This window comes from Calonectris borealis, chromosome 28, assembly GCF_964195595.1.
Source record: "Calonectris borealis chromosome 28, bCalBor7.hap1.2, whole genome shotgun sequence".
NCBI classification, from domain to species: domain Eukaryota; kingdom Metazoa; phylum Chordata; class Aves; order Procellariiformes; family Procellariidae; genus Calonectris; species Calonectris borealis.
In genome coordinates, this window is record NC_134339.1 from 6,286,920 (window position 1) to 6,314,386 (window position 27,467).

Sequence of the window (27,467 nt, forward strand, 5' to 3'; positions counted from 1 at the left end):
CATAATTTCAAAAAATTCAGCGCAAATTCCATCCAAGACGTTTCTTGTCCTGAGATTGTGCAGCGGCTATAACCACCAACCCACCTGTCCTGCCTGAGAGGTTCCAGGGCGGGTTCCCCCTCCGCATCCTTTCCACCCTAACATCCCACAGGCAGGACCAGAGCTTTTCTGGTTCATTAGAAATTGGCTTTGCCCTCAGAATGTGATCTGGAACTATATGGTTTCTTCCATCTGAGCAAACTGGGGACAAGGGAGCCTATGGAAGAATGACTGGACTATGAGATGGACCTGTTTCCCTGCATATCTCTGAGCCATGCAGATTAGATCCCCCAGAACTGCTTCCCTGTTTCACTGAATAAAGGCCAGTAACAGATGATGGGATATCTAGTTTGTTAAGTCTCCCTCTCCTTTCGGAGCTGTAGATTCAGTGTGCATATGTCCCATAGCTGAAGTGACAGGCTCCAGATAGAAATCCCCAAGTGACTCTTACCACTTTCTTCCCTTCCTCACAGTGCCCAGTGCGCCGCCTCGGAAAGTAGAGGTGGAGGTGCTGAACTCAACTGCAATCCAAGTGTTCTGGCGCTCTCCAGTCCAGAACCGCCAGCATGGCCAGATTCGCGGCTACCAGGTCCATTATGTACGCATGGAGAACGGAGAGGCCAGGGGGCTGCCCCAGATCAAGGATATCATGCTGGCTGATGCCCAGGTAAGGACTCCCCTCCTACTCCAATCTCCTCTTCTCTCGTGGAAGGTTTGAGAGGGTGGGTGCTCCCGGCACCTTGTCTCATCCCAAGCAACATAATGCTGGAGAAAGTAGATGAGTGTCTCTATGACAAGGTATATGTTGTCTTTCTGCAGTTCATTTGCACTCCTAGACAATAGCTATTGTGGAAGAGAACTGCTGTCCCAGCACTGAACTAAATACCATCCATCCTCTCTGTGTCTGGGAAGTCTTTTAAGACAGGCAAAGGCAACAGTGGAATCTACTAATTTCTCGCACTCTACTTCTTCCTTCATGCTGGCCTGGTAACTTCTGACCTTGTGTGGCTGCTTGCTCAGGGACTCCTTCCTCATGCTGTGTCTCTGTCTTTCCCTTCTTTCCCCTCTTCTATTCTCATGTGCAAAACCTCTCTTGTTCTCTGCCCAGTGGGAAACAGATGACACTGCTGAATACGTAAGTAAAAAAGTAAAAATCCTCCCATCCTGGTTCTGTCCCTTCCCTTCTCCCACTTCCTGTTGTGGTGTGATATTTTCCTTTTCCTTTATTTTTTTGCAGTGCCAGTGTGCCTGTTTTAAAGCCTGTTGTTGGCGTTCCCAAGCATTGTCCCTACCCTGTTCACTTTGCTCTGCAACCCTGTGTGATTGTGTAGTTTGTCAGCACGCAGCAATACTGCAGGGTTTTCCCCTCGGCTCTGAAGGAAAGATGAGTCCGCTGCTCCTCCGTGGGGAAACAGATGGGACATTGAATTTGGGACTACCTTGAACATATGCTTAAAGATGGGCTGGTCTGCAAGCACCTCTGGCTTGTGTCTGAAAAACATAGTTAGGCTGAAAAGCACTGGGTATTCAAAGCCCCGTAAGTCCTAAGCTAACAGGGCGTGAACAAATGCTTTGTGCCCTTAAAGGGCCAAGATTCTTAGATCCTCATTGATACAAAGCACTGAATCCCTGTTGACGCTTTTACCTTTTAAGTAGAAGTTAAAATCAGCTTGGCTGTTTGGCATTTGCTACTTCTGCTAAAATGCTAAATGTTTTCCGTGATCTTACAGCTACAAAGCAGTAGGAAAAAGCATTTCCTTCTTGGAATGGCAGGGTCCCAAGATAATGCACTACTAAGTTGAATGTATTCATGTCTCCTGGAGATTGCCAAGTGCCCTACAAAAGTGAGGGACCTCTCTTTTACAGATGGAGAAACTGAGTCACATGAAAGGCAAAGTCTCTTGCCCAAAATCTTAATAAAACTCAGTGGCAAGTGTGAAAGCAGGACAGGTTTCTTGACTTCTAGAAGACAGACCTGGCTTCCAAACTTGTTGATCAAAATCCCGCTGTTTTGATGTTCTGCTGTTCCACTCCCGGCTCAGCTCCGGAGGCAATACAGATATTTTCAGGACCAGCAAATTCTTCCCAAGTGCTGCCTTCCGATTTAATATTGAAAGCACCAAGTCTGGGGTGAGGGGAGAGGAAGGCCATAAAATGTGCACAACATTCACATCTCCCTCCTTTTCAGGGCCTTGGAGAAAACCCTGCTGCATATGCTCTCATCCTGTTTGATTTAGCATGGGTATTCCTTTTTACAACGCAGCCCTTTGAAGGGCTGAATACTTCACGGGGAAGGGCTGTTCTTGAGGCCAGTCTTCTAACAAAAGCTCTTGGGAGCCAGGTGTGGTGAGGCTGATAGAGGATGGAGGAAGGAGGGTATTGGGGATTTAGCAGAGAGCTTTAGCGTGCAAGCAGAAAAAGTCATCTTGCACTTTGCGTTAAAGCAATCCCTTTAATATTATGAAGGCACTAAAAAATATCTCTGAGGAGAGATGGGAGGGGGGTAATGGAGAAAAAAATGTAATCTCCTTGAAACTGCTGAAACCTCCTCTGAGGCGGGATAGCGAAGAGGAACACTTTGAAGAGCACAACAGCATTTTGATGGCTGAAGCAGTTTGTGTTGAGATAGGGAATGTGTGAGAGGAAGATCTGGAAGAGGATGCATTGAACCAGGGCCCTGCAGAGACATGCTGTGTTTACAGAGGGACTGTTTCCAGCCGGGGTCTGCGTGCCTCTCGCTAAGGGAACGTGGAGCTCATCCTCCTGCCAATTGCCACATCTACCCAGTTGCCCCAGAGTGTCTTGTGGTTTCAAATTCAGTGAATGTTCCTGCATGCTAGAAAAGGGCTGAGACTCCTGCAAGGAGGAGAGATCTACATGTGTGTATGTACCTGAATATTTACATGATTTTCCTTTGGAATCTTGCAAACAGGAAATGATCATTGCTGGGCTCCAGCCTGAGACTGCATATTCCATTACCGTAGCTGCTTACACCATGAAGGGAGATGGTGCTCGCAGCAAACCGAAAGTGGTCACCACGAAGGGTGCAGGTAAGAGTCTCTTCCTGAACCATTGGGATTCAGGTTTCCTTAAGCCAAGAAGCTCTTTCTCCAGACTGAGCTTCTTTCATCCCACTCCCTTCATGAAGGACAGACTTGGAACAAATGCCATGCTGCCCTGAAGACAAAATTTTTTCTTGTAAGGCAGAAACCCCTTCATTCCTCACAGGTAGCCCTCACTAAATGACATAATTTTCTGTCCAGTGTTGCAGAAAGCCCAGACACACCCAGAAATGCAACAGAGGATGAATTGATTGCTTGTAATCTCTTGTACTATAAATTCCAGTGCACCAGAAGTAAAGAGAATCTCTGCCTGGTCTGAGGCTGTGTAGCTTTGATGTTTGGCGCACACAGGTACCCTGGGGAATAGGAGAGCCAGAGGTCTGCTGTCATGGTGTTGACTTTCAAAGATCTGAATAGCAGCAGGAAGACAGTGGTGGCTTATGCTGCTCACTCTTCTTCTAGTATCATTTCTGAATATACATCCCTTCTTTGCTCAGGACTAGCAGAGGGAAAAGTACTGACAACATTGAACTTTCCTTGCAAGCATTTCTGGGACCAGGGCTCTGCGCATACCACCCAGATTCATTCCTCCCTTTGACCTATTCTTCGTGGCAAAGTGTCTGTCAGCCTCAGTACAGAGGATGCAGTGCCAAGCTAGGATGGCAGGGCCTAAACAGAGGAATGACAAAGGGCAACAGGGTATGCTGTTGTGCTGCAGGCAGAAGGGAGAGGTACACACTCCACCTGTCCTCTCAGCACCTGCATTCCTGTGGTTTCTGCTCTCATGGCTAAACCACTGCTCTGCAGTATGGGAAGGGTTTCATGCAGTGGAGGAAAGCTATGGTGCCTAGACCTGGAGTTGTCCCTCGTCCAGCCCGTCTCTTGTTGGACTGTGGTTACCTTCTCTCACCCCATTTTGCTTGTGCTCTTTCTTTTGTTCCTGCTGTCAGATGATGGCTTTATCCCCTTTTCATTTCTTTTCTTTTTCTACTAACTTCCCAACCCTGGCTATCGGTTCATTTTCTTTTTAGTTTTGGGGCAGTCATCTTCACCCTGCCTGTAGCAGCTGCATAAACTGACATCATCCCTTTTTCCTGGAAGAGCATTGCTCTCTGCCTCTGCAGGGATAGAAGGCCTTCGGTCAGTGCAGCGTAATTAACCTGGAAACCTCTGCTCAGGCTCTGGAGGCAGCACAGACACTCAGTCGAGTGCAAAGGACAGAGAAGGCTCAGGAGCCCTGGCCTGGAACACACAGAGCTGGAGCCATGGCTGCCCTCCATGCCCTTGCTTTTTCCCTGTCCTAACTCACATCTTCATCTCATTTTATGTTCTTGTGTTCAGACAAGTGAATGGGATTTCAGCCTTTTTCTCCCCTCTTGCCTCTTCTGCCTAGTTAAGAGAGCAGTACGCAGTTGGTGTCCAGGACACCAACTCTTGCAGATGTTACAGCAGGGTACCTTTGGATGTCAGCATCCAGGCTCCTGTCCTCATGCCTTGTAGTGTCAGTGCGCTGTCAGAAGCCTTTTCCTTCACTGGCCCTCTTCTCCTTCCCCTCCGGCTTTGCCCATGTTTCTTCTCACTAGCTCCCTGGTTCTCTCTTCTCGTTTCCTTCTTCCAGAGGCTCTCTACCCTTTTCATTTTTCTCTCCCGGAGCCTTTCTCTCTCCCTTCCTGCCTTGTCACTCTCTCCTGTCACCTTCCCTCATCTCTCCCCATTAGGATTTGCAGTGCAGGTGATCAGTCACAGAGGGATGTTTTCTCCAGCACAGCAGCTATTACCCAAAACTCAATTTCCCCCAACTTGAAATAGCTATTTTAAAAAAAATCTTTCAAATGGCTCTGTAACATTCTTATCTTCTTTGCAGTGTTGAGTCAATATACCTTCTGAGAGGAGAGATTTCTTTCTCTATCATTCAGGGCTAGGGGCTGAATTTAAATACAGTAATACATCCAATTTTCTCCTTTACTGTCCAAACAATTGCAAAATAAAACACTCCTCCCCACTCTGCGCTTTCTTCTCACCTTTCTTCCAAACTATATTTGTTGTGCAAATGTAATATTTTCAAGCTCAGCTGATTATAGTAATATTTGTGATAAAAACCAAAACATAAAGGTAATGGCATTGTTTTTCTCTTTGATGTGTTTCTTCGGCATTTCCAAGGGAGGCTCTCCCAGCACTGTTCCCTAGCCATTCTTTGGCAGTTTGAAATGAATAAAGCATTTGTTTCAGAGACGACCCCTCATTCCTGTGTTCAGATGTCAGTCGATGCAGCAGGCAGAGTGGTTTTCCCAGTTTGACTGCCAGGATCCCTGACACAGGCAGCATCCTTCCCTGCCGGCTCCCTCCTGCTCGCTTCGTGAGCCACACTACAACTTTCCAACCTGCCGACCCTCAGTCGGACTCGTGCCGCGGGAGCAGGACGGGATCTCTCCTAACTCCATTCTCTCTCCTCCTCCTGTTCAACCAGAAGAAATACCAAGGCGGAGAGAAGGAAATTAGATCTCTAATAGTGGAGTTAAGTGTAAATGACGCGTGAGCTGGTGGAATTAATGCTCTGGTTTCTCCAGCTTCAGGAACCACTGGGCCTACACATGTCATTTAACTGTGGCTGTGGGCTTGCTTAGCAGTCGGGCAGTGCCAGGGCTCATTAGACAGAGGCACGGCACTGCTTAGCTCCTACAATATCCCCCCAAATGTGAAGGAACTAACTGACAGGTTAAGGAGGGAGTAACTGAAAACACACCAACACTCAGCTGTCTTTTCCCTTCCTCCAGAGGAGAGAAACTACACAGAGTAAGCAGCAACTGTCCTTACCCTCTGCCTCACACAGATTTTGGGCTCTGTTTCCACTCTCTGTGTGCTTCCTTCTTTCTGTACCCAACTGGGTAATCAGATGCCTGCCAGACTCACTTAGCTGGCCTTGTGCCTGCTGCTCAGGACCTGGAGCTGCCCAGACTTCCTTTCCCATCCTTCATTACTTCACCCTCAGCTGCTCTGGACTTCCCAGCCTGAGCCAATCTGTTCCAGTCTCTTTCTGCACGAGTTGTGCTGTGTAATGGAGAGAAAGAGAGAGGACAGGAGTTTGGGGAACTCTGCGTTTGTTCTTCTCTGCCCTGGGAAGCAATCTGCTCGGGTGATTAGGATAGGAGGCTGGGAGTCAGGATTCCTGAGTTTGTTCTTCCCAGCTGTGGGAGAGTATGTGATCCAGTGATAAGGGAGGAGCTGTGCACACCTTTCCATCCTGAGGAAAGAGAAGAAAATAATTCCAGAAATGTGTCAGCACCTGACAGCTGACAGTTTGGCAATGCACCTCATTTCCTAAACTTGATAGAGACTGTCCACCTGTACAGTGGGTGGGTAGCAGCAGCAGCTCGGTCTACAGGGGGATACACTAAAGTACATAGAGTCAAGCTGAAACCTTGCCACTGATTTGAGGAACCTGTTGCTGCAGCTTAAGAGTCTCCGCCAGCCACCCTGTCCCACATTTGACTGAAGGTGTCCCTCTTCTCTCCCAGTCCCAGGGAAGCCCATCCTGTCTGTGCACCAGACAGAGGAGAACACTCTTCTGGTGAAATGGGAGCCTCCGTTGGATGCGGAAGGCCAAGTGATGGGCTACCGGCTCCAGTTTGGCCGCAAGGATGTCGACCCTCTGGCTACCTTGGAGTTCACGGCCCTGGAGGATAAGTACACCGCTCCCAGCATCCACAAGGGCGCCACGTATGTTTTCAAGCTGGCCGTGAAAAGCCGGGCTGGCTTTGGGGAGGAAGCTGTGCAGGAACTCACCACCCCTGAAGACATCCCCAAGGGTTACCCCCAAATCCTCGAGGCGAGCAACATCACTTCCATGTCGGTCCAGTTTGGCTGGCTCCCGCCCGTGCTGGCCGAGAGGAATGGAGCCATCATCAAATACACCGTGGCCTACAGGGAAGCCGGTTCTCCCGGCAACCCACTGGAAAAAGACCTGCCCCCCTCCCCAGAGAACTCATACACCCTCAACGGCCTCAAACCCAACACCGCCTATGATGTTAAAATCCGTGCTCACACCAGTAAAGGCCCCGGGCCGTACAGCCCGACTGTCCAGTATCGGACGTTCCAGCTGGATCAAGGTAGGACTTACCGGTTTCTTCTCTCTCCCTCTCTCTCCTTGTAACCGGGGCTGGTGCCGGGAGGCAGAGAGCTGGAGAGGCCAAGCCAGGCTCAGCCAGGCTCGTGAGTAAATGCAAAGCACTCTGGTTTCACACTCAGTCCCTCAGCTCCTCTCTGCCTTGTGCCAGGTAAGTCCCTTTTACCACTTTCTTCTAAGTTAAGTCCGGACATCCTTCTTTCACTGGCACCTGAAGTGGGGGGCCAGTCGCTATAAGGTGGGAAGAGCATTTTCTTCAGCTTTTGCAAACAGCCAGAAGAAAACAGAAAAATCAAAAAACCTCAAAACGTGACCTGGAATGGGTTTCCTCACCTGAGCATGCTCAGAAAGCCAGCACCTTGTTCCTGCAGCAGCCACTCAGACCCATAAATGTGTGGGCAAAGCCACGCACCCTCCCTTACCCCTCCCTGGGGTTAGGCATGGGGACAGGGAGCACTGGGAGATGGACCTTGGCAAAACTCAAGCAAAGTGTGAGGGAGGGAGCGAGCCCTTCCATTCCTGCAGCGGCAGCCAGACCCAGACTGGCAGGCCCTTTTGCCAGTGCTTGACATTCTCTTCCTTCTCTTTCTTGCTCTTCCTTCCCTCTGCTGCCTTTTCTTCTCCTTTCTCCCCTTCCTCCTCACTTTTCTCTCAGCAGTTTTACCCAAAAACTTCAAGGTGAAGATGGTGACAAAGACATCTGTCCTTTTGAGCTGGGAGTTTCCTGAGAATTACAACTCTCCCACCCCATACAAGGCAAGTGGAAGGGAGGAGTCAGAACTCCCTTCTCATTTTCCTGGGAGTCTTGTCTGTCCCTTTGAATAAGAGGTTGTAAGAGGCAGGAATTCTGGATTCAGTTCTCAGATATGGGCAGATAATGGTTAATCAAGGAGATGGGTTGATAATCAGGGCTGTTGGTTTGCATTCCCACCTCTGTTACCAAATCATTGCCTCCCTAGGCAAGTTACCACAATTTACCCATTTCCAGATAAAAATTTCTCTTCCCAGAGAAGTCTCAAGGCTTTGTCCTGCATCTGCCTTATATTTGGGGACCCTCTTGTGCAGTGGGCTTCCCACTCAAATGTGGCAAACACTATTCCTGTGTTTGCTCCAGCTCTGGCAGAGCTGGGTGGAGCATGGCACAGCTGAGTGCCCCACATTCTCTGCAAACCGAAGCAATGGGGAGGAAGGAGTTTGGTTGCTTGAACAGTATCAGCCTCGCTCATGGTACAACTTTGCTGCTTGTTCGCCTCCCACAGATCCAGTACAATGGGCTGAACGTCGATGTGGACGGCCGCACCACCAAGAAACTGATCACCAACCTGAAGCCCCGCACGTTCTATAACTTCGTTCTCATGAACCGGGGCAATAGCATGGGTGGCTTGCAGCAGAATGTCGCTGCCTGGACTGCTGCTGACATGTTATCAAAGAAGCCAGAGGTGACCCACAAGCCTGATGCTGATGGCAACGTGGTGGTGATTCTCCCAGATGTGAAGAGCTCTGTGCCTGTCCAGTAGGTTTTTGTTAAACTGCAGATGTGGGTGCTCAGTTTATGTTGTGGAGGTCAGCCCTGACGGCTGGAGTCCACAGTAGAAACCCGCAAGGGCAGTGGCAGGGGGTGTGTTCCCTGCATTGTTAACTTTGCTTACTGTTGTCTTTTGGAGCTACGTCCTAGAGCTAACAGGGGGTGCTAAAGAAATGCAAAGGGCGTAAATGAGGAGACATGTAATGTGGGGCTGCTACTGAATCCAGGCTTGTTCCAGGAGCAGCAATAACAACTGTGCTAAATTAAAAATAAGGGGCTTGCTGGGTTGGGCCAGTGGGGCTGTTGGGGCAAACCTAGCCTTCCACATTAGTGTGTGCACTCTCTTCTTCTGTGGCTCATAGGAGGAGATTAATTCCTTCTATTTCTTCTGATTATTCCCAATTCTTAGGGCTTACTACATTGTGGTGGTGCCTCTAAGGAAGTCCCGGGGAGGACAGTTCCTCAACCCCTTGGGCAGCCCTGAGGAGATGGACCTGGAGGAGGTGAGTGTGGGTGAAACTGAAGCCAGCTGTAGGGAGAGGGCAAACATCTGTAATGGATGGGATGGTGACCTGAGAGCCTGGGAAGGGTGATTTTGGGGTATCTGTGCTCCACGTTCTGAGTAGCTAAGGTGTGGCCAGTCTGAGTGGGATGGTCTGGCTCTCCTTCCTTCCTGCTCCCTGATGATGCTGAAGGCATCAGGGCTCAGAGTGTTCCTTTGCTTCCTCCAGCTCGTTCAGGACATTGCCAGGCTCCGACGCCGAAGTCTGCGTCACTCCCGACAACTGGACTTCCCCAAGCCCTACATTGCTGCCCGTTTCCGCTCCCTCCCCTCCCACTTCATCTTGGGGGACATGAAGCACTACGACAACTTCGAGAACAGAGCCCTGGACCCAGGGCAGAAATATGTCGTTTTCATCCTGGCAGTGCTCCAGGAACCCGAGGCCGTAAGTGCTGCCTGCTTTCTCTTGCCCTCTTCAGATGCTTGTGCCCCTCTGTCCCCATGATCGACCAGAGACAGCAGCTGCTCCCTCGAGAGCTGCCAGCAGCCCTGGTGCCCTCCTGGCATTCTCCGTAACACTTTCCCACCAGGTGCCAGAGCTTGAGGTTTTTTTCTTTGTGAAGACCTTCCAGTCCAGCTGTGGAGCTTTTGCATGTGGCTGTTGGAGCTGTCTGTGCTTGTGTCTGCATGCAGCAAACGTGCTCTTCCAGGCAGACAGGCAAATGACGCAAGCATCTTGTGCACTGCTTCTGCGTTTTGCCAGTCTTCATAGGCAGGATTTGCTACACTTGTGGCTCCAGATTTGAATCCAGAATGGGGAGTACTGAACTATCGACTCAGGACTACACTCGAGTTCAGAGATCCCCAGGTCAAACCCCTTTACAAAGAGTAATGTCTTGTAAAGGCTGTCCTTGTATTCCTTAGAGCAGTGACCCTAGACATCCTGCTTTGAGAGCAGCATGTCATATGCCCTGGTCATCACTAAGTTCCCCGCCAAGCAGAGAGGGGAGCATTTTTTTATGGAAAACTACATGTGCTTTCTGCTCTTTTTACCACTACAGCACCTCTGTTGATTTCAGTGGTGCTGTGTTTGGCTTTATGAAAACAACTGTTTGAATATTTACCTGCCTCCTCCCTCATGCACAATAGGAAACAGTCTAATACTTTTTTTGTTTTTAAATCCCCCTATGGAGTTACAGCAGGGAGCTATTTGAAATTAAGGATTTTCAGAGGTTTTTTCCTCAAATAAATATTTAGTTGTGTATTTGATATTAAAGGATTAGGCTGACACGCTTCTGAATGGGTTTCTCAATCGGATTACTGCAGTTTGTGGTAATTTCTGCTTTAGAACAAGGTACTGCATACTCACTCACAACGGCCTGGATTCACAGCAGCTCCCAAGCATGTAGCAGTTTTTCAGTCTTGGTGAGAGCTGATAGAGTTCAAGGACCCAGAGCCCAGATCTGTTCTTGTCCTGTCCCAGACTTTTCACTCACATCAGGGCATGCTGGTTCTCCACTATGCATTTCAGTTTCTGTAGTTTCTGTAGTGTAAGATGGGAGGGAATGAAGCCTTCCTGGGGTGGGGAGATTGTAGCACTCATGAGAACAAGCAGGCGATGCCCATTAGTTAGGACTCTGATGGGTTTGAATGTGCCTCTGATTCTCCTCAAAAGCCCAGCTCACTGCAGAGGGAGCAGAGGAGACATACTTTTTATTAATTTATATTTAACTGTAAGGGTTGGTTTTTTTCAGTCACAGACCAGGCTGTTTCTAAGCGTTAATTCTTGTTTTAATCCCTTCCCTCTTTCTCTGTAATCCCATCTGACTGTCAGAATCCAGATGGTTACATGAAAGCTTGGAGAAAGTGTTTGTGGCAGTGGAGAGGGCTCAGGGATGTGGTGGAACAGAGGCATAGTCAACTGGTTTTCTAAAAGCACCTTCCTGGCTACAAGATTAGGTGAGCCATCGGCATAAGCCAGTCTACAACTTCAAGTGAATGTGATCTTTCAATGGTCTTTCTTGCCTGGAGCATTGGAGGAGGAAGATACCTAGCACATGGATGCTCACAGACAGGAGTTTTTTCTATAGATTGAAGAGGGCATTTTCTCTGTTATTATTTGGTTATGTGCTGCAGAAAGCTCACACCCTCTCAAGCAATTTCTCTTGTGGAGTACTGTATGCTTGCCCATTGTTTTCAGTCCCCATGCCATTTCTGAACTCTGTTCCACAATCTTTCATGTTTTCCAGACTTTTGCTGCTAGTCCTTTCTCCGACCCCATCCAGCTGGACAACCCTGATCCACAGCCGATCATTGATGGAGAGGAGGGGCTGATCTGGGTCATCGGGCCCGTCCTGGCCGTGGTGTTCATCATCTGCATTGTCATTGCCATTCTACTCTACAAAAAGTAAGAGATGCTTCTTGCCCAGACCTGTGACCATTCTGAATGTCCCCAGCTCTAGCCCCTAAAGGAATTTCCTCCTTGGTCCTATAGTTGTCAGCTGAGGGCAAATCCAGCACCAGAGAGAGGAGCCCTGAGGCACAAATGCTGAAATGGAAGGGTCTGACTGGCACAGGAGAGATTAGCCGTGGGTTGCAGGGACTTGCTGCTTCAGAGTCTAGCCCATGGCACTCTCAGTAAAGCTGTGCTTGTCTGTAGACAGTCTGTTGTGGCATGTGCGCAGTGAGTTTGTCAGGTGTCTCACCCGTCTCCTCCAGAAGAGCTGCTCACAGCCACACCTCGGGCTCCGCTTCCTGTGCGCGCTGTGTGTGTGTATGCACAGTGGGGGTGATGCAGAGAAAGCACCTTTGTGCTGTGGATCAGCAGAGACCTCCATTGTTCCCAAACTGGTTTTCAGAGTTGGGAGACAAGAGCAGCAGCAGCAGGGTGTAATGTGAGTCTGCAGGAGAGAGGAAGGAACAACCCCTGGAAATCTCTCCCTTTTCCTTGGCTTTCAGAGCAGCTCATGGTGCGTGGATGGGAATGGGTGCCCCTTGAGCACACACAGGCCACGCTGTGCAATGAAAGAGGACAGGAAAGGAAGCAGATGCTGAGCAAAATAGATCAAGAAACAGGGGCAGGATGGCAGCTATGGACAATGGAGGGGTGTCCCTAGCTGGGACACCTAGTACCCAGGATGGAGGGAACTCTCTTAACCCTGCTCCATCTTTCATCTGCACAGGTGCGTTTGCTTATGCACATGGGTGTGTCTTTTGCATCTCAGTCTGTGTGAAGCTGCTGGACACACAAGTGCTCTGGAGTCAGGGACTCAGGTGGTCCTTGTTGCTGTTCATTAGCACTGATCTAAATGAGTAATCTTTGCTGGTCCCACCTTCCACCTGTGTTACCAGGGTTAGAGCTGAGCAAATGCTTCCCCAAATGCAAGTCCTTTCTAACCTGAACATTTGTCTTGTCTTCTCTCCACTTACTGCTTTCCTGGACAGCAAGCCAGACAGGTAAGAGCACCAGATTTGCCGTTTACTTAGGTTCTTTCTTGCTGTGTGTTAGAGTGTTTACTCTCTGTGGTGATGGGGCTTTGTTGATATAGTTCCTACCATTAGATCTGTCCTAACAGACACCCTGTGTCAGACTAGCATGGGACCATGTTTGAATCAGGGCAGAAAAAGCAAAGAAAGCCCAGCTTTCTCCTGCTTGTCCATTCCTAAATATAATGGCCCTTTCTCAAGCTGAGCAGCACTGACAGTAAACGGCTCATAAAATGTTGGGTTAATGGTGCAGAGAAACACCCGTTTGTGTTGCAGTCAGAGGTGAAAGCAGGTTTTCTCTATGTCTGACTGCTCCGTACAGGCTGTCCCTGAGCCACTGGTATACTGGAAGCAGAATGTCACCAGCTGAGCTGTCCTCACCCCATTGCAAAAGCTGTTCTTGCCCCATCAGCCAGGGATTTCTAACAGAGTTCGTTTACAACTGCAAAAATGAGACTATTTCAAACCATTTCCAAGGCTGGGAGAGCTTTCACTGGAAGTAACTGATGGGTTTAGCCAATGAACTATTAACAGCGGTTTCAGAACTGCAGCAAAAATAAACTACTCCCAAACTGCAAAGTGGTGTAATTCCAAAATGTTGCCCCATGCAATGCTGGCAGGGCTCATGCCACTTTTCTAGCTATTAATGACATTAAGAAACAGCCAAAAATGTACTGAATAACCTCCTCTCTGTCTAAGTAATTGCCATTATTGCTGTACGGATATTATTGGAGGCTTCTATGCAACCCAAGCAGGAGGGGCAAAGAGCTCTACAGCCATCTTGCTAGAAGGGCAAGGACAATATTTGCAAGCCTCAGGGTGTGGGTACACATTCTCTGCTTGCTGGAGAAGTTCTGCTCCCAGCAGCTTGTCACTGTTCCCTTGCCAGAGGTTATCACATCTTCGGATCAGTACTGGGCTTTGCTTCCAAATTCTTTTCAAGGAGAATGAGCCAGGTCAGCAAAGACTTTTCAACTGCCTCAGCTAACCTAACCCATTTTGAGCAAAATATATTAGGAAGCACTTACATGTGCAGCTCAGCTGGCAGGTTGGAGCGGGCTTCAGCTTCTGGCAAGGAGGTGAGACAGATCTCAGCAGGCACAGCTGTGATGGGAGAGGATGTGTCTACACTGTTTTTTGAACCCAGATTTTTAGGGTTCTGCAGATCAAAAAAGGTTGAAAACCACTGCTCTGACTTCTCTGTCTGCAGCAAGGCACTAAGAGCTCCTAAACAAGCCAACAGAGCAATATCAGTACTTCATGTCCAAGGTCATGGCCAGGAGATTCTGTACTTTTCCAAATGATTATGTTGGCTGTGGTTCTTTCAGGCTGAAAATGGCTTGGCTAGAATTGGAAGGTTTCTGCTTGCAGAGCTCTGCAGAGTTCAGTGCAGGCTTGTCTGTGCAGGGGGGCTGAGGTGTGAGTTCACAGCACCTCAGCTGCTCCTTGCTGCCTGTCTGTACTTCTGCTGTGAGAAGGAGGAGCTTCCAGACTTGTCTGAAAGCTGCTGAGGGGCTGCTGGGCCATTGTAAACCTATCAAATACAGCACTGACAAAACCTTCCAAAACTTCATCCCTTTTCTGATGCATTTTATGTAACTTGCATCCTTGGCTGCATCTGGCCCTGATTTCAGTGGGAGCTATACTCGGCTCTGAACATGGCCTGAGTAGCTGAAAAGACTAAAAGGCCCGTAAGCTAAGATGCTTTGTCTTTTTGTTTTTTTCTTTTTCTTTTTTTTTTTTTTTTTTTTTTTTTTTTTTTTTTAAAGCAAACGGAAAGATTCAGAGCCACGGACGAAGTGCCTCCTGAACAATGCTGAAATCACCCCTCACCACCCTAAGGACCCTGTGGAAATGAGGCGCATCAACTTCCAAACTCCAGGTAACCAGCTGCAAACCAGCCCTTCTCACTGGGAAGGCAGGAGTGGAGCAACTGCCCTTTCCTTAGCCCCTTCCTGCCTGCGTGAAGGCTGCTGCAGTGCTGCCTTTGAGACCTAGTGCTAACCTAGGATGCAGCCAAGGAACCTCAAAGCCTTGTCTATGCTAAGCAAGACTGCTAAAAGAAACCTTTGCTGGGAAACCTCAGGGACCTTGCACAGGCTCTACCCAGCACCAGCAAGGCAGGAAGAAGGGCTTTCCTGGATACCCCGCTGAATTGGTGCATTCTGGGCTAAGTACGCAACTGCAAGTGGCATGGCCGTGCCAAGCTTGCCAGACCACCAGTGCTGCTGTGCAGCACTGTGCATTGTGCTGGGAGATCCCCAGGGGCGGATCTGCTCCAGCCGCATGTGTAACTGGCGCTTTCTGCTTACACGCCAAAACACTCATGTGAGGAGCCAGGCCTGGCCCTTGGGTTGGGGGGAGAGAGAAAGGCAGCTGGTTGCTTTGTGCAGACGAGGCAGCGTCTCCTCACTTAGTGCAGGTGCCATCACTGCGAACAGCCGCTGAGCTAGTGTCTCACTGCACTTAACTCCTGGGCAGAGAAGCTCGGTGCACCCTCCTTTCTGTACATGTGTGTCCCCATGTACATGCATGTCTAAGCTGCCTGCATGGCACCTCTGCAAGCCAACACTGACACGGCCCAGCATGGGCATGTCCTCACGCAGACAGACACTTGGCGATGCCGAACAGTGCCTGCGCACTGGTACACACCTCTGCCTCTGAGTTCCTGGCGCTTGAGGATTTGGAAGGGAATTTATTGCGCTTTTTGGGGACTAGCTGTTGTTTTCAGTTTATTTGTATTTTTTTTGCTGTTTTGTGCTTGTTAGTAATGTTTCTGCAGCTCCTGTTTCCCCTTCCCATCCCAGTCCTGTCCTTAGCGTTGTCTGAGTATTCTTAGGGTGAGGTTGGCAAGTCAGTAGGTACCCAGAGGGCAGGGATCTTTGGGGAAGCACAAAGGCAGCAGTGAGCTGAGGGTTTCATATCAAAAAGAGTTAGGAACAACCCATTGGTATCAGCCCAAGCTTAGGAATGATTAAGTCTCAGCTGAGGGATGGAAGCAGGTTTAATCGAGTATGCAGGGACTGAATGCAGAGCAGTTCAGCTGCAGTTAGGTCGCTAAATCAGCTCTTACCCAGTGGTGCTCTTGCAGGAGAGTCTGAAGGTGTTTGAGATCTGCAGTAGGAGAGCAGTCTGCTGCCTCTCTGAGCATGTGAGGGACTGAGCAGGGCACTGCTTGGAAAGCTTGAGAGAATCCTGCTGTCCCAACTGTTTCATCCTTTGTATAAGCAGCTTCTTCTGAGTGTCCCCAGCTGCAGCTCAGCAGCAGTTTGCGTTTGTCTGGGCTCAGTGTTATTATACAGGGTGCAAACAGGAGCTCCCTTTGGAAGTGTTCAGGTTGGCTTGTGGGTGCTCCAGGTGGTGATGAAGACCCAAGAGAGAGAGCTGCACCCCCCATGTGAAACCTATGCTGAGACAAAAGTAAAGATAAAAGGTTGTGGCCATCCAGCTTAGCCTGGGTGCTGAGAAGCAGCTGGGAGTGCTCTTTCATGTGTTTCCCTTACTGGGTATTTTTCCCTGTCCCCACAGGATAGTGAACTCAGCTAAGGGCACTTCTGAGCTTCAGTTAACGTGATTGATAGATGAGTGAGTCTGTCTTCTGTTGACCCTGCTGTTTTGGTCATGCTATACCTCTGAATTCTTGGTCTAAGAGGCTTGTAAAAGGTAGCTAAGACATGCAGAGCCTTAATGGCAGGTTTGCCCGGCTTTGTCTGGTCTAGCCTTAGAAAGATGCTGCCACCTTTTCTGTCTGTTTATCTAGCCAAAGACTTTATCTAGCTAGTTTATTCTGCTATATAATTTGTAAAACAGTAAAAGGTTTTAAAGACTTTGGGAGAGTTGGTCACCTGCCTCCCACAGAATTTTGCAAACATTTGGGTGAAAATGGAAATGGATGGAAAATAAGAGCTTGAAGTGTGTTGGTGATGATGGAGAGATTGTGGTGCAATTTGCAGGGAAGACTCCATAGGTGCTGTCTGAATTAAAGCCATTTGAATTAAAGATATTGTGGTTTAGAAGAGGGCCTGTAGGCTCTTCTCCAGCCAGGTGACCCAGGGTCCAGCAAGCAGAGTCTCTATCCTGTCCCCAGCAGCAAAACGGGGGGGACGTGGGAATGGGAGTGTGCGTGAGCATCTGTGCAGCTCAGAGAGGGGAAAACATAGCACATCTTAGACATCCTGTCCTAGCCTAATCAGCACAAAAAATAACTTTCTTTTCCTCTTTAGATTTATGTTGTTTTTTGTTTTTTTATTAGCATGAAATTTTTTAAAAATTGTATATTTTATTTATTTTTTGTTTACTGTTTTCTGCAGATTCTGGTCTGAGCAGCCCTCTCAGTGACCCTGAGTTTGACTTTGAAAGTTAGTTCCTGTGTGTTTTTGTTCCTGTTGGTTTCATTTCCCCCCCTCCATTATTATTTTTTTCTCTTCTGTCGCTTTCCTTTCCAATTCTGTTTCGTTCCTGTTACCATTTTTTTTTTGCCGAATTCTCTGTATTCCTGCGGTGTTTGCCCATCTCATCCCTTTTCTGTGCCATCTGTTTGTCTGAACTGCGCTTCCAGTTTTACAGTATCAAATAACAGGCCTTTTGCAAGACAAGGGTAGTAGCAGCAGCAGCAGAATAGAGTCCCTGGTAGCAGCGTGGGACACTGTCCGTCCTTCTGTGTCTCTTTTGCTGTCCCAGGAGAAAGACCTGGCTTTCCAGGCTTCCTTTTCTCCCCATTGTCGAAGATGTTTCATTTCTGAAGCTTGGCTAAATGTCCCTCATACTTATTCATGGGCAGAAAGCAATCTTTTGTGCACCGGTGTGTGAGCGTTGTATGTGTGCGTGCCTGTGTTTTTGTGTTCATTGCTTCGTAATGTGGGGAAAGAGAAAGATGGAGCTGCAGCTGACAGTCCCCTCGCTCTTTGGAGAGAGCCGCACAGGCACCTTTTCATGTCAGATGAGGAAAAGGGCCATTTCCTATCTGTGGCAGGTGTCTGTTCCTTGGCATCAACTTGTTCCAGGAGCACAAAGACCAGAGGCCTCTTCACGGTCCTCCACATCCCCTGGGTTTCATGCGGAGTGCCATCCAGCCGTGGTGATTTTGCAAGGATAAATGGGCTCTGGCCCATGTAACAGATGTTAGGGTGACGTTTCTTGTGAGTTGGCTGGTGTACAGAGAATCAAGTCTTTTGTGGTAAGATTAGACAGATTCAAGTGATTGAAACGTTAGATGAGACGGGCTCTGAAAGACTTCATCCCCATTAGAAGCCAAGATCCCAGCTTTGCTGGGTGGGTTTTGGGTTTGATTTTTTTCTTTTTTTATGCAGAAAAGTAGACGTGAGGTTTTAGCTGACGAATGTGAAGAATCACAGATGCTGCTTGTGCTTGGAGATGTGAGGGCTGGGATATTTTTCTGAATAGTTTAATGCAAATATTGGTCTCTTTGGTATTGAATACTCCTGTCAGTACTGCCCCAGTCTACCTGCCACCCCCCCTCAACCCCCTTATTGTAACAGAGGGGGTTTGTGTGTTTTTTTTCAAGCCACACTGATCCCTGGCTGCACCTCAGCCCACGGCAGTGTTCCCTCTGCCACCCTCGCTGCTGCGGGAGGTCTCCCTGGGTGGCAGCCCCGCAGGTAGCCGGGAGGCCACTGAGCAGAGGAATCGGTGAGCCATTTCCTTTCATGTCTAAATAAGAGTTATTGAATTAAAGCAGACAAAAGAGAAGCTGCTGCAGCTGACACAGCAGTTCTGGCTGGTACCACTGGAAAGTACTGCTCCTGGCTCATTTAATACCAAACTCCTCCTGGATCTTAATGGGAACCCTGATGCACTTGGCATTTTGACCAGGAAAGTGTTTATCGCGGCAGAGGTTTCTGGTCTTCTTTTATTATAAAGAGCCCTAGAAATCGATCTGACAAGGAGATTTCTGTCTTTAACAGCAGCAAAACAAGGCAAGTTCCCATGTGCTCTCAGCCAGTGTCTGTTTATAGCAGGGTGGAGGTGAGGGCAGGATGTTCACTAGCAAAGAGACAGAGCTGGTTTTCAGGAACCAGTCACACTGAGGATTTTTCCTGGAGCTTTTATGAAGGAAACTTGTGAAATGCCTTCAAGGGGAATGTGACTTCTTGTTCCAGATTGGCACAGTGGGCCTTTCCCATGCAGCTCACTCACTCAGAGGGAATGATATATATTGTTCCATGACTTCTAAGCCAAAGAGAATCTGGGTTTTTTTTTCTTGCTTGCTCATTATTACTGGGTTTTCTGATTGTTATTTTTTTCCTTCTAACCTACGTGTTCATCATTTGGGATGTCATTTACGGCACTGTGTTTCTAAGCACACTTCAGCAAATAATCTCTAGGTTTTTGCGGCAGAGTCAAGTGGTGGGAGCTGGGCGGAGAGCTGCCTGGCTGCCTCCCAGCCCAGGTGGGAAGAAGTCAGTGAGGGGGTGACCTGCAGCGATCTGGAGACAGCTTATTGAGTTGCCAGAAGTGTTCTGAGTAGGGTTTGGCTTTGCTGTAATGCTACAGCTCAAGGTATGTTTGCTGCCCTCTTCAGCCCTTACTTTCAAAGGCAGAACAACAGACACTGAGAAGAGCGTTTAACTTAAGCGTTTAACTTCTCTTCTAACTTGGCTTGGTCTCTGATCTCGGGCTTCTTGGCCAGCGTGGCCCTCCCATCCTATGCGGGCAGAGAGAGGACCAGTTCCTCAAACGCCCCCAGTCTGCATCCACTGCTGTGGTACTGGGGTGGATGGCAGCCACCTTCCAGTCCAGGGTGGGAAGCAAAGGAGAAATCCTTCTCCAGGTGCAATGGGTACAGGACAGCAAAAGATTAACTAGGAGCTTCTCCTCCACATGGGCCGGGAGAGACTTTCTGCCCTGATCCTCAGCAGAGTAGAATGAAGCCAGCGCAGCCTCGGGAATACTTCAGGATTGTTTTTGTGAGCTATTCCCCCCCACCTTCTATTTTCAGCCAGACTTCCTTGTGCTGAAAATAGATGTCTAGTTAGCTTAGGAGAAACCTGTTGGAGTGGTGGCTCAAATCCCCACTCTGTGGCAGACTCGTCCTGTCCCCAGGCCTGGGGGAGGCAGCATCTCTCTAGAAGTCACTGTAAAACTGAGGATGTCATGCTTGCTTTGCCATCTCTGTGCTGAGTTTTCAGAGTATCTGACCATGCTGCTGCCACCGCCGCTGCTTTGTCACACACCAACACCACGGGGCTCGAAATTCTCCCTGGCTTCCATCTCTTCTCCACTCCTGTCCTTCTCACTGGGGGCACTGCCCAGGGCTTCTCAGCATGCTGCTGTTCTTGCCTGTCCGCTGTAGCGGGATCGGCTGGCAGACAGCATGGGAAGCCTTTGGAAAAACATGATCCAATGCAGATGAGCAAAGCAAGGAGCGCTTTTCCACCTCGATTTGTAGCGTAGCTATTTGAGATGATAGGATGGGAAGGATCCCTGCTCTTTCCAGAGCTCCAGCTGCCCCTCTTGGAGCAGGATGTGCAAATCACACTTCAGACCGAAAACTGAGTCTGCCTTTGCTGTTCAGCCCCATTCGTGGCTGAGATGTGCCTTCGGTCTGCCCAGTCTGATGCAGCATTGCTCTCCCACTACCAGTACATCTCAGAGAAGATCCGAGTCTGTTCTCTGGCAGTTCTGTCTGCCTCAGTACAAGCACGACTAAGTGTTGGTGAGAATTGCAAGGGCAGCAGGTGAACCAGGGTCATGAGGCATCAGTCTCCCCAGCAAATTGTTTCCCATCCCCGAGACTGAGAAGGGGCAAGAGGATCTTTTGCCTCTCCATCACAAAAGGTAATGACATCCCCAGCAGAGACTACAATGGGGTTGGTACAGCCTACCCCGCCGGTGGAAAAGGGAGGGTGAGGACAGAGCAGCGCTGGCCATCTGCGGGCCGTGCTCTAGAAGGAACATCATCCACCGGCCATGAGTGGGAAGAGGAGCCAGTGCTTGACATTTCCATACCTGGTTGCACTCTTGGAGCAATGAAGGTTAGACTGCTGCGTCCATGAGCTTACCAAGAAGCTTACAGAGCAATGTGCAAAGGACAATTCCTGAAAAGGCTCCCCTGCTTCCCCACATCTGCATTACCTTCCCCTGCCCCACATCACCATGGTTGGCTGGATCCCTGCCCCTTCCCTTCTTTTGTGTTGGAGTTTGTTGATGATCATTGCGAGTGCTGTAACATTTGCTGCGTAGGTTCCTCTGGCAGCGTTTGCTCATTTTAAGTCCACTATTGGAATCGCTAACATGCATCTGCTCTTTGGATTTTCCTTTTTGTTTTGCTCTGATTTACACATTGAAAATGGGGCCATCGCGGGAACACTCTCATTTTACTGTTTTTTTTAATTTCCTGGATTTTTATTTTTTACTTCCAAGGACACAATTTCGAGCCCTGAATTCTTCTCTTCTAACCTCCCTACTTTCATTGCAGATCTTACATTGTAATTTTTTTTTCTTTTCTTGTTTCTTCTTTCTTATAAAATGTGCAACAGTTGTGAATTTTAGTTATTATTAAATGAGATTCTTTTCCTGATGTCTTGTCTTTTAGGTATGCTCAGCCACCCACCAATCCCCGTTTCCGAGCTGGCTGAACACACAGAGCATCTCAAAGCTAATGATAACCTGAAATTGTCCCAAGAGTATGAGGTATGAGCAAGAGTGAGTGCTGTGCATGGGTTTGCAGAGCCAGGGAATTAGGAAATGCAGACAGGCCCTCATCCAAATAAACATAGCTTCATTTTAAGGATCTGGTTAGTTGAAATAAAAAAGCTATTTATGTATTTAAAATTAAGTACTTGCTCAGTGCTTTGCTAGGTTCGATTCCAGGTCATAGAAAAGAAAGAGGCTTGATTCATGAGCTGTTCCTGTCCAAAGAGTGGGCACCTTGGTCAGGGTCTGGGCTTCCTTCATGAAGGGGGATGCATTTCTGGAAGATGACTGCCAGACCCATGGGATGGGGTGTTGTCCTTGCAGGTGCCTCTGTCGTGCTGCTGAACACGGAGAGGACCAAGCCAAGGCATGCGATACCCAGTTTTAGATAGCTGAAGTTAGGCGAGATGAACAGTAGTCACAGCTGACGTGATCAGCAGCCAAAAGAGCTAAAGCTGAGAAAACAGGATGATTTGTGCCTTTCTTGTCTTGTCTGGGGTTTTTGCGCTCTTTTTTCTCCTTCCTGCTAATGTTTGGTTACTCAGATGGGCTCCTGCAGGCGACCAGCTGTGGCTGCTGGACTTGCATTTCAAATGACTATCCCAGACTGTAAAAGTCCCACCTTGCTGGGCTGACGGGTTGGGCCAGTCCCAGGGCAGACTGAGGGGGGAAGGCGAAGAGCATCGTAGCCCCCACGTTACTGCTGCCGCTACATAGCATGGCATCCTTGTCGCCCGACGGGGAAGGGCTCTGTGCTTGCACAAACCTGCTCCTGTCCGCTTACGGTATTGCGGCTGCATCAGCACTGGTTAAATCCCAGTGCGAATGCCCGGTGCTGCCAGGGCCGTCGGCATGCAGGTTGCTTTCATTGCAGATTGAACATATGACTGAATTTTTTTTGTTTTTGTTCAAAGACATAAAATGCCCCAATATTTTTAGACTAACAACTAGTCTAGACTGTCTAGTTCTTTTTGCAGGCAGAGAGTGAGGGGATATTTTCTGAACAAAGGACTGGTTCTGGGATGCTTTCTCCCCGGTCTGGGTTGCAAACATCAGCATGCGTGAAGCAGCTCTGTACTCACAGCTCCGCACCCACGGAGGAGGGGGTGCACATTGGAGAAGGCACATTTGCTCTGCTGGGGTCTTTCACCCCACGTTGGGGTGAGGGGGGAGCAGCAGCCTGTTAATATGCTCTACCCAGATTTCAAAGACTGATTTGCATAATGCAATATCCCAAGTGCCCTGGCTTCGTTCCAGCACAACCTCCTCCAGTGGGAGAGCCAGAGCTAAACAAACATCGCTAATGAAATGAACGCGAGGCGAGATTAGAGGGATAGAGAGCAAACAGACACATTACAACAGTATAAATACCCATTAGTTAGAAACACTCTGCAGCGAGAGTGCAAGAGGACGTTGGTGTCGGGTGGTTTTGTACCAGCTGAGCTGTGCTCGGGGGGCTCTGGGGTCGGCACAGGCAGGGGAGGACAGCGGGAGCGGGTGCCTGGCAAGGCCTGACCCCTGCGAGCTCAAAGGGACGAATCCAGGCGGGCGTGTGCAGGACCCTGTCCCCACCAGCCAGGAGTTGCAGGCAGGGAGAGGGAGAGCGAACAGCGGGAAACACAACTTGGCACGCTCCTGCCAAGCCTCCAATTGAGGCAAACCCCTAAGGCTCTGCAGAATGATGAAGGAATTAAGCCCTTGTTTTATTTAATTCTCTGGCTGAGGATTTAGAGGTAAACGTAATTAACCTAATTTCCATATCTGGGACAGCTGGACTTCAGGAAGAAAAAAAACCAACCACCAAACCTGGCATAAATTACCAGGACAGAGAGAGAGGATTTTTCTCTCCAGTGCATTTCATTGTTTACTTCTTCATCCCTTCTAGGAAAAAGCCATGTTGATTCCGTTTCTTAGGGCCAGGGTCCTTACCCCTTCTCTGTCCGGGGAGATGCACTCCTCCCGCCCTGCTGAGCAGGCAGGTGCCTGCCCCTGCCAGACTCCCCCCTTCGCACCTGGGAGGCCTTCGGCACTGAGACTTTGTGTCCCAAGTCATGCCGTCTTTGCTCTTCCTGGAGCAGCCTGGTCCCCTCCTGCTGCCCATGACAGCAAGGTTTTTCTGTGATGTTTCATGTCCCTCTTGCACATGGGGTTATAAACCTTGTCCTAGCTTAAATATCTTCTTCTCCAGGTATTAGTACTCACCAAGACACGGGTATATTTATGCTCTCTTAATCATTGTTTAGTTTAACCATGCACAGATTTAGCCTCTTCATCATTTCATAAACACATCCTGATGTGATTGTTCCTGTTCTCTCCCAATTGCCGGCCATTTGTCAGTGTCAGTAACGCAGGGCTGTAACTAATCCCGTGCAGCCTCAGCAGCAGTATGATCCAGGGCCTCTGTATTGCAGCCTGAAATTGCACTGATGCTTTTGCCACCGGGTTGCACTGCATCGTGCCAGAGGGGGAATTATCTCAGGTATCGCTCTGGGTGCGCTTGGGGCCAAGGGAGACGGGACGTGAGCATGCTGTGCCACTGGGCTGGGGCTTTCCCACAGCAAAGATAGGTTCTCGAGGGAAGCAAACGGTGAATGCTGCATTCCTCAGGTAGATTTTCAGAGCCATGATCTGTCCCACATGGAACAAGGTATTCAGAGCGTGATTTGCTGCTTTTCTCCTCTCTGACTTTTCTGTTTTCTTTCCCAATTCCTCCAGTCCATTGACCCTGGCCAGCAGTTCACCTGGGAGCACTCCAACCTCGAAGTGAACAAGCCCAAAAACCGTTACGCGAACGTGATTGCCTACGACCACTCGCGCGTCATCCTGCTGCCCATTGAAGGTACTTGTAGCATCTCTACTCCTACATGTTAGTGCTAGGCTGAAGTTGCTGCAGGGAAACATACTGCGCGTGCTCTTCTCCTTTCCCTGTTACCCTCCATTTATATTCTTCTCTTAGCATCTCCCTGGGAGTTTAGCAAGCCTCCGTAAACCACGCATTTGTTAAATTCTGATGACTGACATATTCCCTGGAGCTGCCATCTCTCATTTCAAGGGCTGGTTTATCAAGAACCTGTCTTTCCTTTACTTGGAGATCCCTGCTCAATATGTTTCTGACTAGTGGGAAGAATTCAGACCACATAGTGCTTTAGAGAGAGCGGGAACAGGGCAGTGGGTGGCAGTGGATGTGGAGTGTATCTGTACGGCGGATGAATGAGAAGTAAGCACAGGGCTAATTGTACATATGTGAGTGTCAGCAACATAGCAAAGATGTGGCAGTGGATGTGGAGTGTATCCGTACGGCGGATGAATGAGAAGTAAGCACAGGGCTAATTGTACATATGTGAGTGTCAGCAACATAGCAAAGATGTGGCTGCTGAGTTGACCAGACGTAAAGATTACTTGATATGCAGCTCCTGCTGCAGTCCTAGCCCCTAAAAGGCTAAGAATAAGAAAGGGTTACTGTTAGCCTGGTAGGTCATAAACTGTTCCCTGAGCTGCTTACGTGAGTGATGGTGCAGTCAGAAAATTAACATTAAATTTCACAACTCGTGGCTCTTGACAGAGTGGCTTTGGTGCACGCTAGGATAAGAGAGGCTTTTGGTGGAGAGGAGATGGAGTTTAATAGGGCACCTGCTTTGGTTGCTGCTGCTGAGATAATATTTGAGTTTTATTGTCTTGGGTTGTGTGTGGCTGTGCTGTACAGATAAAGCATTTAAGGCCAGTCTTGCATTGCCAAGAGCTGATCGTCTGAGCAGAGGGCACATGGGATGTCCTAATAACCCCCGGTGAATGTAAAGGTTAATTCAGAAGCCTTCGTGACAAGGGAATTGCTAGAATAATCTCCCTCTGCTGAGGTAACTCTGAGGGATGCGGGGAAGTGGAAGAGCTGTTCCTGGGGTAACACCAGATCATAGTGATTTGCCAAAAAGCTGCACAAATCTGGATTGTCTTGTCTGCCATTAGAGGATTTTAAACATTTCTCATTGTGAAGATGACTGTGTTCTGGCTTGTTTTTCTTCTGAGATTAATATTGTATGAGCCAAGGAAAGCAAAGTCTTTTAAAAGTTGCCTTGTCATTCAAGGGAAAAGAGAAGAACACAAGTGTAGGAATGAAGGACACTTTGGTCTGGCCTTGGCTCTTAGGAAAGCAGAAGCACGGGGCTGGATGCAGGCAGCAGTCCTAACTCTGCCCAGGTGGCATCGTGAGGGACCGATGGTGCAAGTATGACGGGCCAAGGTTTAATTTTCAAGTATCCGAGAGGTTCTAACATGTCTTGGCTGGTGTGTTTCTTTCTACCAGGCTGTATTTTATGTGTTTCTTTCTACCAGGGTGGAAGATGAAAGGAGTTGGAGGAATTAGTTGTTGCTTTCTCTTTGTTTTAAATCTGGATTTGTCAAGGCTGCAGATTGTCACCGTCTGCTTGGTCAGGAAGAAGTAGCGGCTTTAATTCCGTGACTTCTCTGTAACTGGGCCTGTCACAGAGCGAAACATTGCAGGAGCTCATGGCCACCATTTTAAATTACAGAGTGGACCCGAGGGGGCTGGAGAGGAGATTAATTCCGGAAGCTCAGCCTTGATCACGTTCCTGCTGCTGCTGCACAGCCGCCTTCCCTCCTGAAATTTCAGATTGGGAAGGAATGGGGGCAGGGAACCCTCCAGGAATTTAATCAAAAGCCATTTCTACCAGCAGCTGAAATTACCAAGTACCCTTGAGGACTGGCAGGCAATTCAGCGTGGATTGCACCTTGCCAACAGAAGAAGCAATGTCTATTGTGACAGCAGGATGAGGACTAGCAACCCAATTTCATATTGGTACTGCTCCCTACCCTTGGCTCCCCCTCGAGACAGGAGTTAAGCGTTCTGTACCGAGTTAATCATAGGTTAGCAGAAACCTGCCAACCTTGCCAGCCGCTCTGCTGTAATTAGGAATGGGCCAAATCGCCAAACAGTGCGGATCTTCCATGCCAATCTCAGAGGCTCTCTAAAGCTGAACCTGAACATCAGTGCTTGCCAGTGTCCATTTTAACTTCAGAGCAGTTTTCTCCTGCCATGTCCCAGTCACCCTCTTCACTCTGGCAGTACCTCCTGCCACTCATATCGAACCCCTCAAGCAAGGACACAGGCAAGCAGCTGTAACTCAATAGCCTGTAACTCATGTGAATAGCAAAAAACCCTCACTCCTAAAAATGACAGCAGACAATTTAAAGCAAGTCAAAGCCTGTAATTTCAAAGCCTTTACTGGCTGTAGCTCACTGCCTGGGATTAGACGATGGACTGCACAGTGCATCGACCATGCGTTTGCTGCCCAGACTCTGGGCGTTCTGGGACAAGGACTTGGTTTTGTCCTATTTGAGACCAGCAAAGCAAGAGCCCTAGGCCACGAATTTTGCTCCTATTAGCAACACCAGTAAGAAGACCATGGTTTCAAGGCTTGATATTCGGTCTCTTTAATATCTTTTGCAAGAAGTTATTTTTCTCCCTGCAATGCAGACCTTCGAGGCAGGAGCTTCAGCTGGGAAGAACTTGCAAAGAGCCTTGTTACTTGCAAAGAACTTGTTACTCCCAGCTGTGATTCTAACCCACCAAGCCATGAAGGCTCTGGTGTTTTTGCAGGGGAATTCTCTCTAACAAAATTCCTGTGAAGATCTCCTCATGCTTCCAACTATATAAGTCCTGTGCAATTCACTAACTTGCTTTTGCTGATTTAATACAGGAATTGTGGGCAGTGATTACATTAACGCCAACTACATTGATGGCTACCGGAAGCAGAATGCCTACATTGCCACGCAGGGGCCTCTGCCGGAGACCTTTGGAGACTTTTGGAGGATGGTGTGGGAGCAGCGTTCAGCTACTATTGTTATGATGACTAAGCTGGAGGAGAAATCACGGGTAAGATGCACGAGAGGGATGACTAGTTAGTCATAATCCTGGGGGATTGGAGGGTAGGGTTGGGGAACAGCAAATCCCTTTGATCTGCAGCCCACGTTCATGTCAGTGGGGGATTTCTGCCTGCTTTGCCAGCATCCTGAAAGTTCAGTGATTCATTGCTTTGAAAAAACCCAAACCATTCACCC

General features: G+C 48.7%; 1 protein-coding gene across 2 annotated transcripts in view; it reads left to right on the top strand.

Annotated features, from left to right (window-relative positions):
• The window catches only part of PTPRS (protein tyrosine phosphatase receptor type S), a 79,102-nt gene that overhangs the window by 42,680 nt on the left and 8,955 nt on the right, over positions 1-27,467 (top strand). The window contains exons 9-21 of one of the 2 annotated variants that reach the window (XM_075175814.1): positions 513-706; positions 1,148-1,174; positions 2,972-3,089; positions 6,617-7,207; positions 7,883-7,980; positions 8,484-8,737; positions 9,159-9,252; positions 9,481-9,696; positions 11,501-11,658; positions 14,507-14,619; positions 21,292-21,389; positions 24,108-24,231; positions 27,107-27,282. In XM_075175814.1, the coding sequence (XP_075031915.1) occupies positions 513-706; positions 1,148-1,174; positions 2,972-3,089; positions 6,617-7,207; positions 7,883-7,980; positions 8,484-8,737; positions 9,159-9,252; positions 9,481-9,696; positions 11,501-11,658; positions 14,507-14,619; positions 21,292-21,389; positions 24,108-24,231; positions 27,107-27,282 (2,261 nt within the window). The remainder of the gene's footprint in view (positions 1-512; positions 707-1,147; positions 1,175-2,971; positions 3,090-6,616; positions 7,208-7,882; positions 7,981-8,483; positions 8,738-9,158; positions 9,253-9,480; positions 9,697-11,500; positions 11,659-14,506; positions 14,620-21,291; positions 21,390-24,107; positions 24,232-27,106; positions 27,283-27,467) is intronic. The other variant, XM_075175813.1, reaches the window with a different exon arrangement.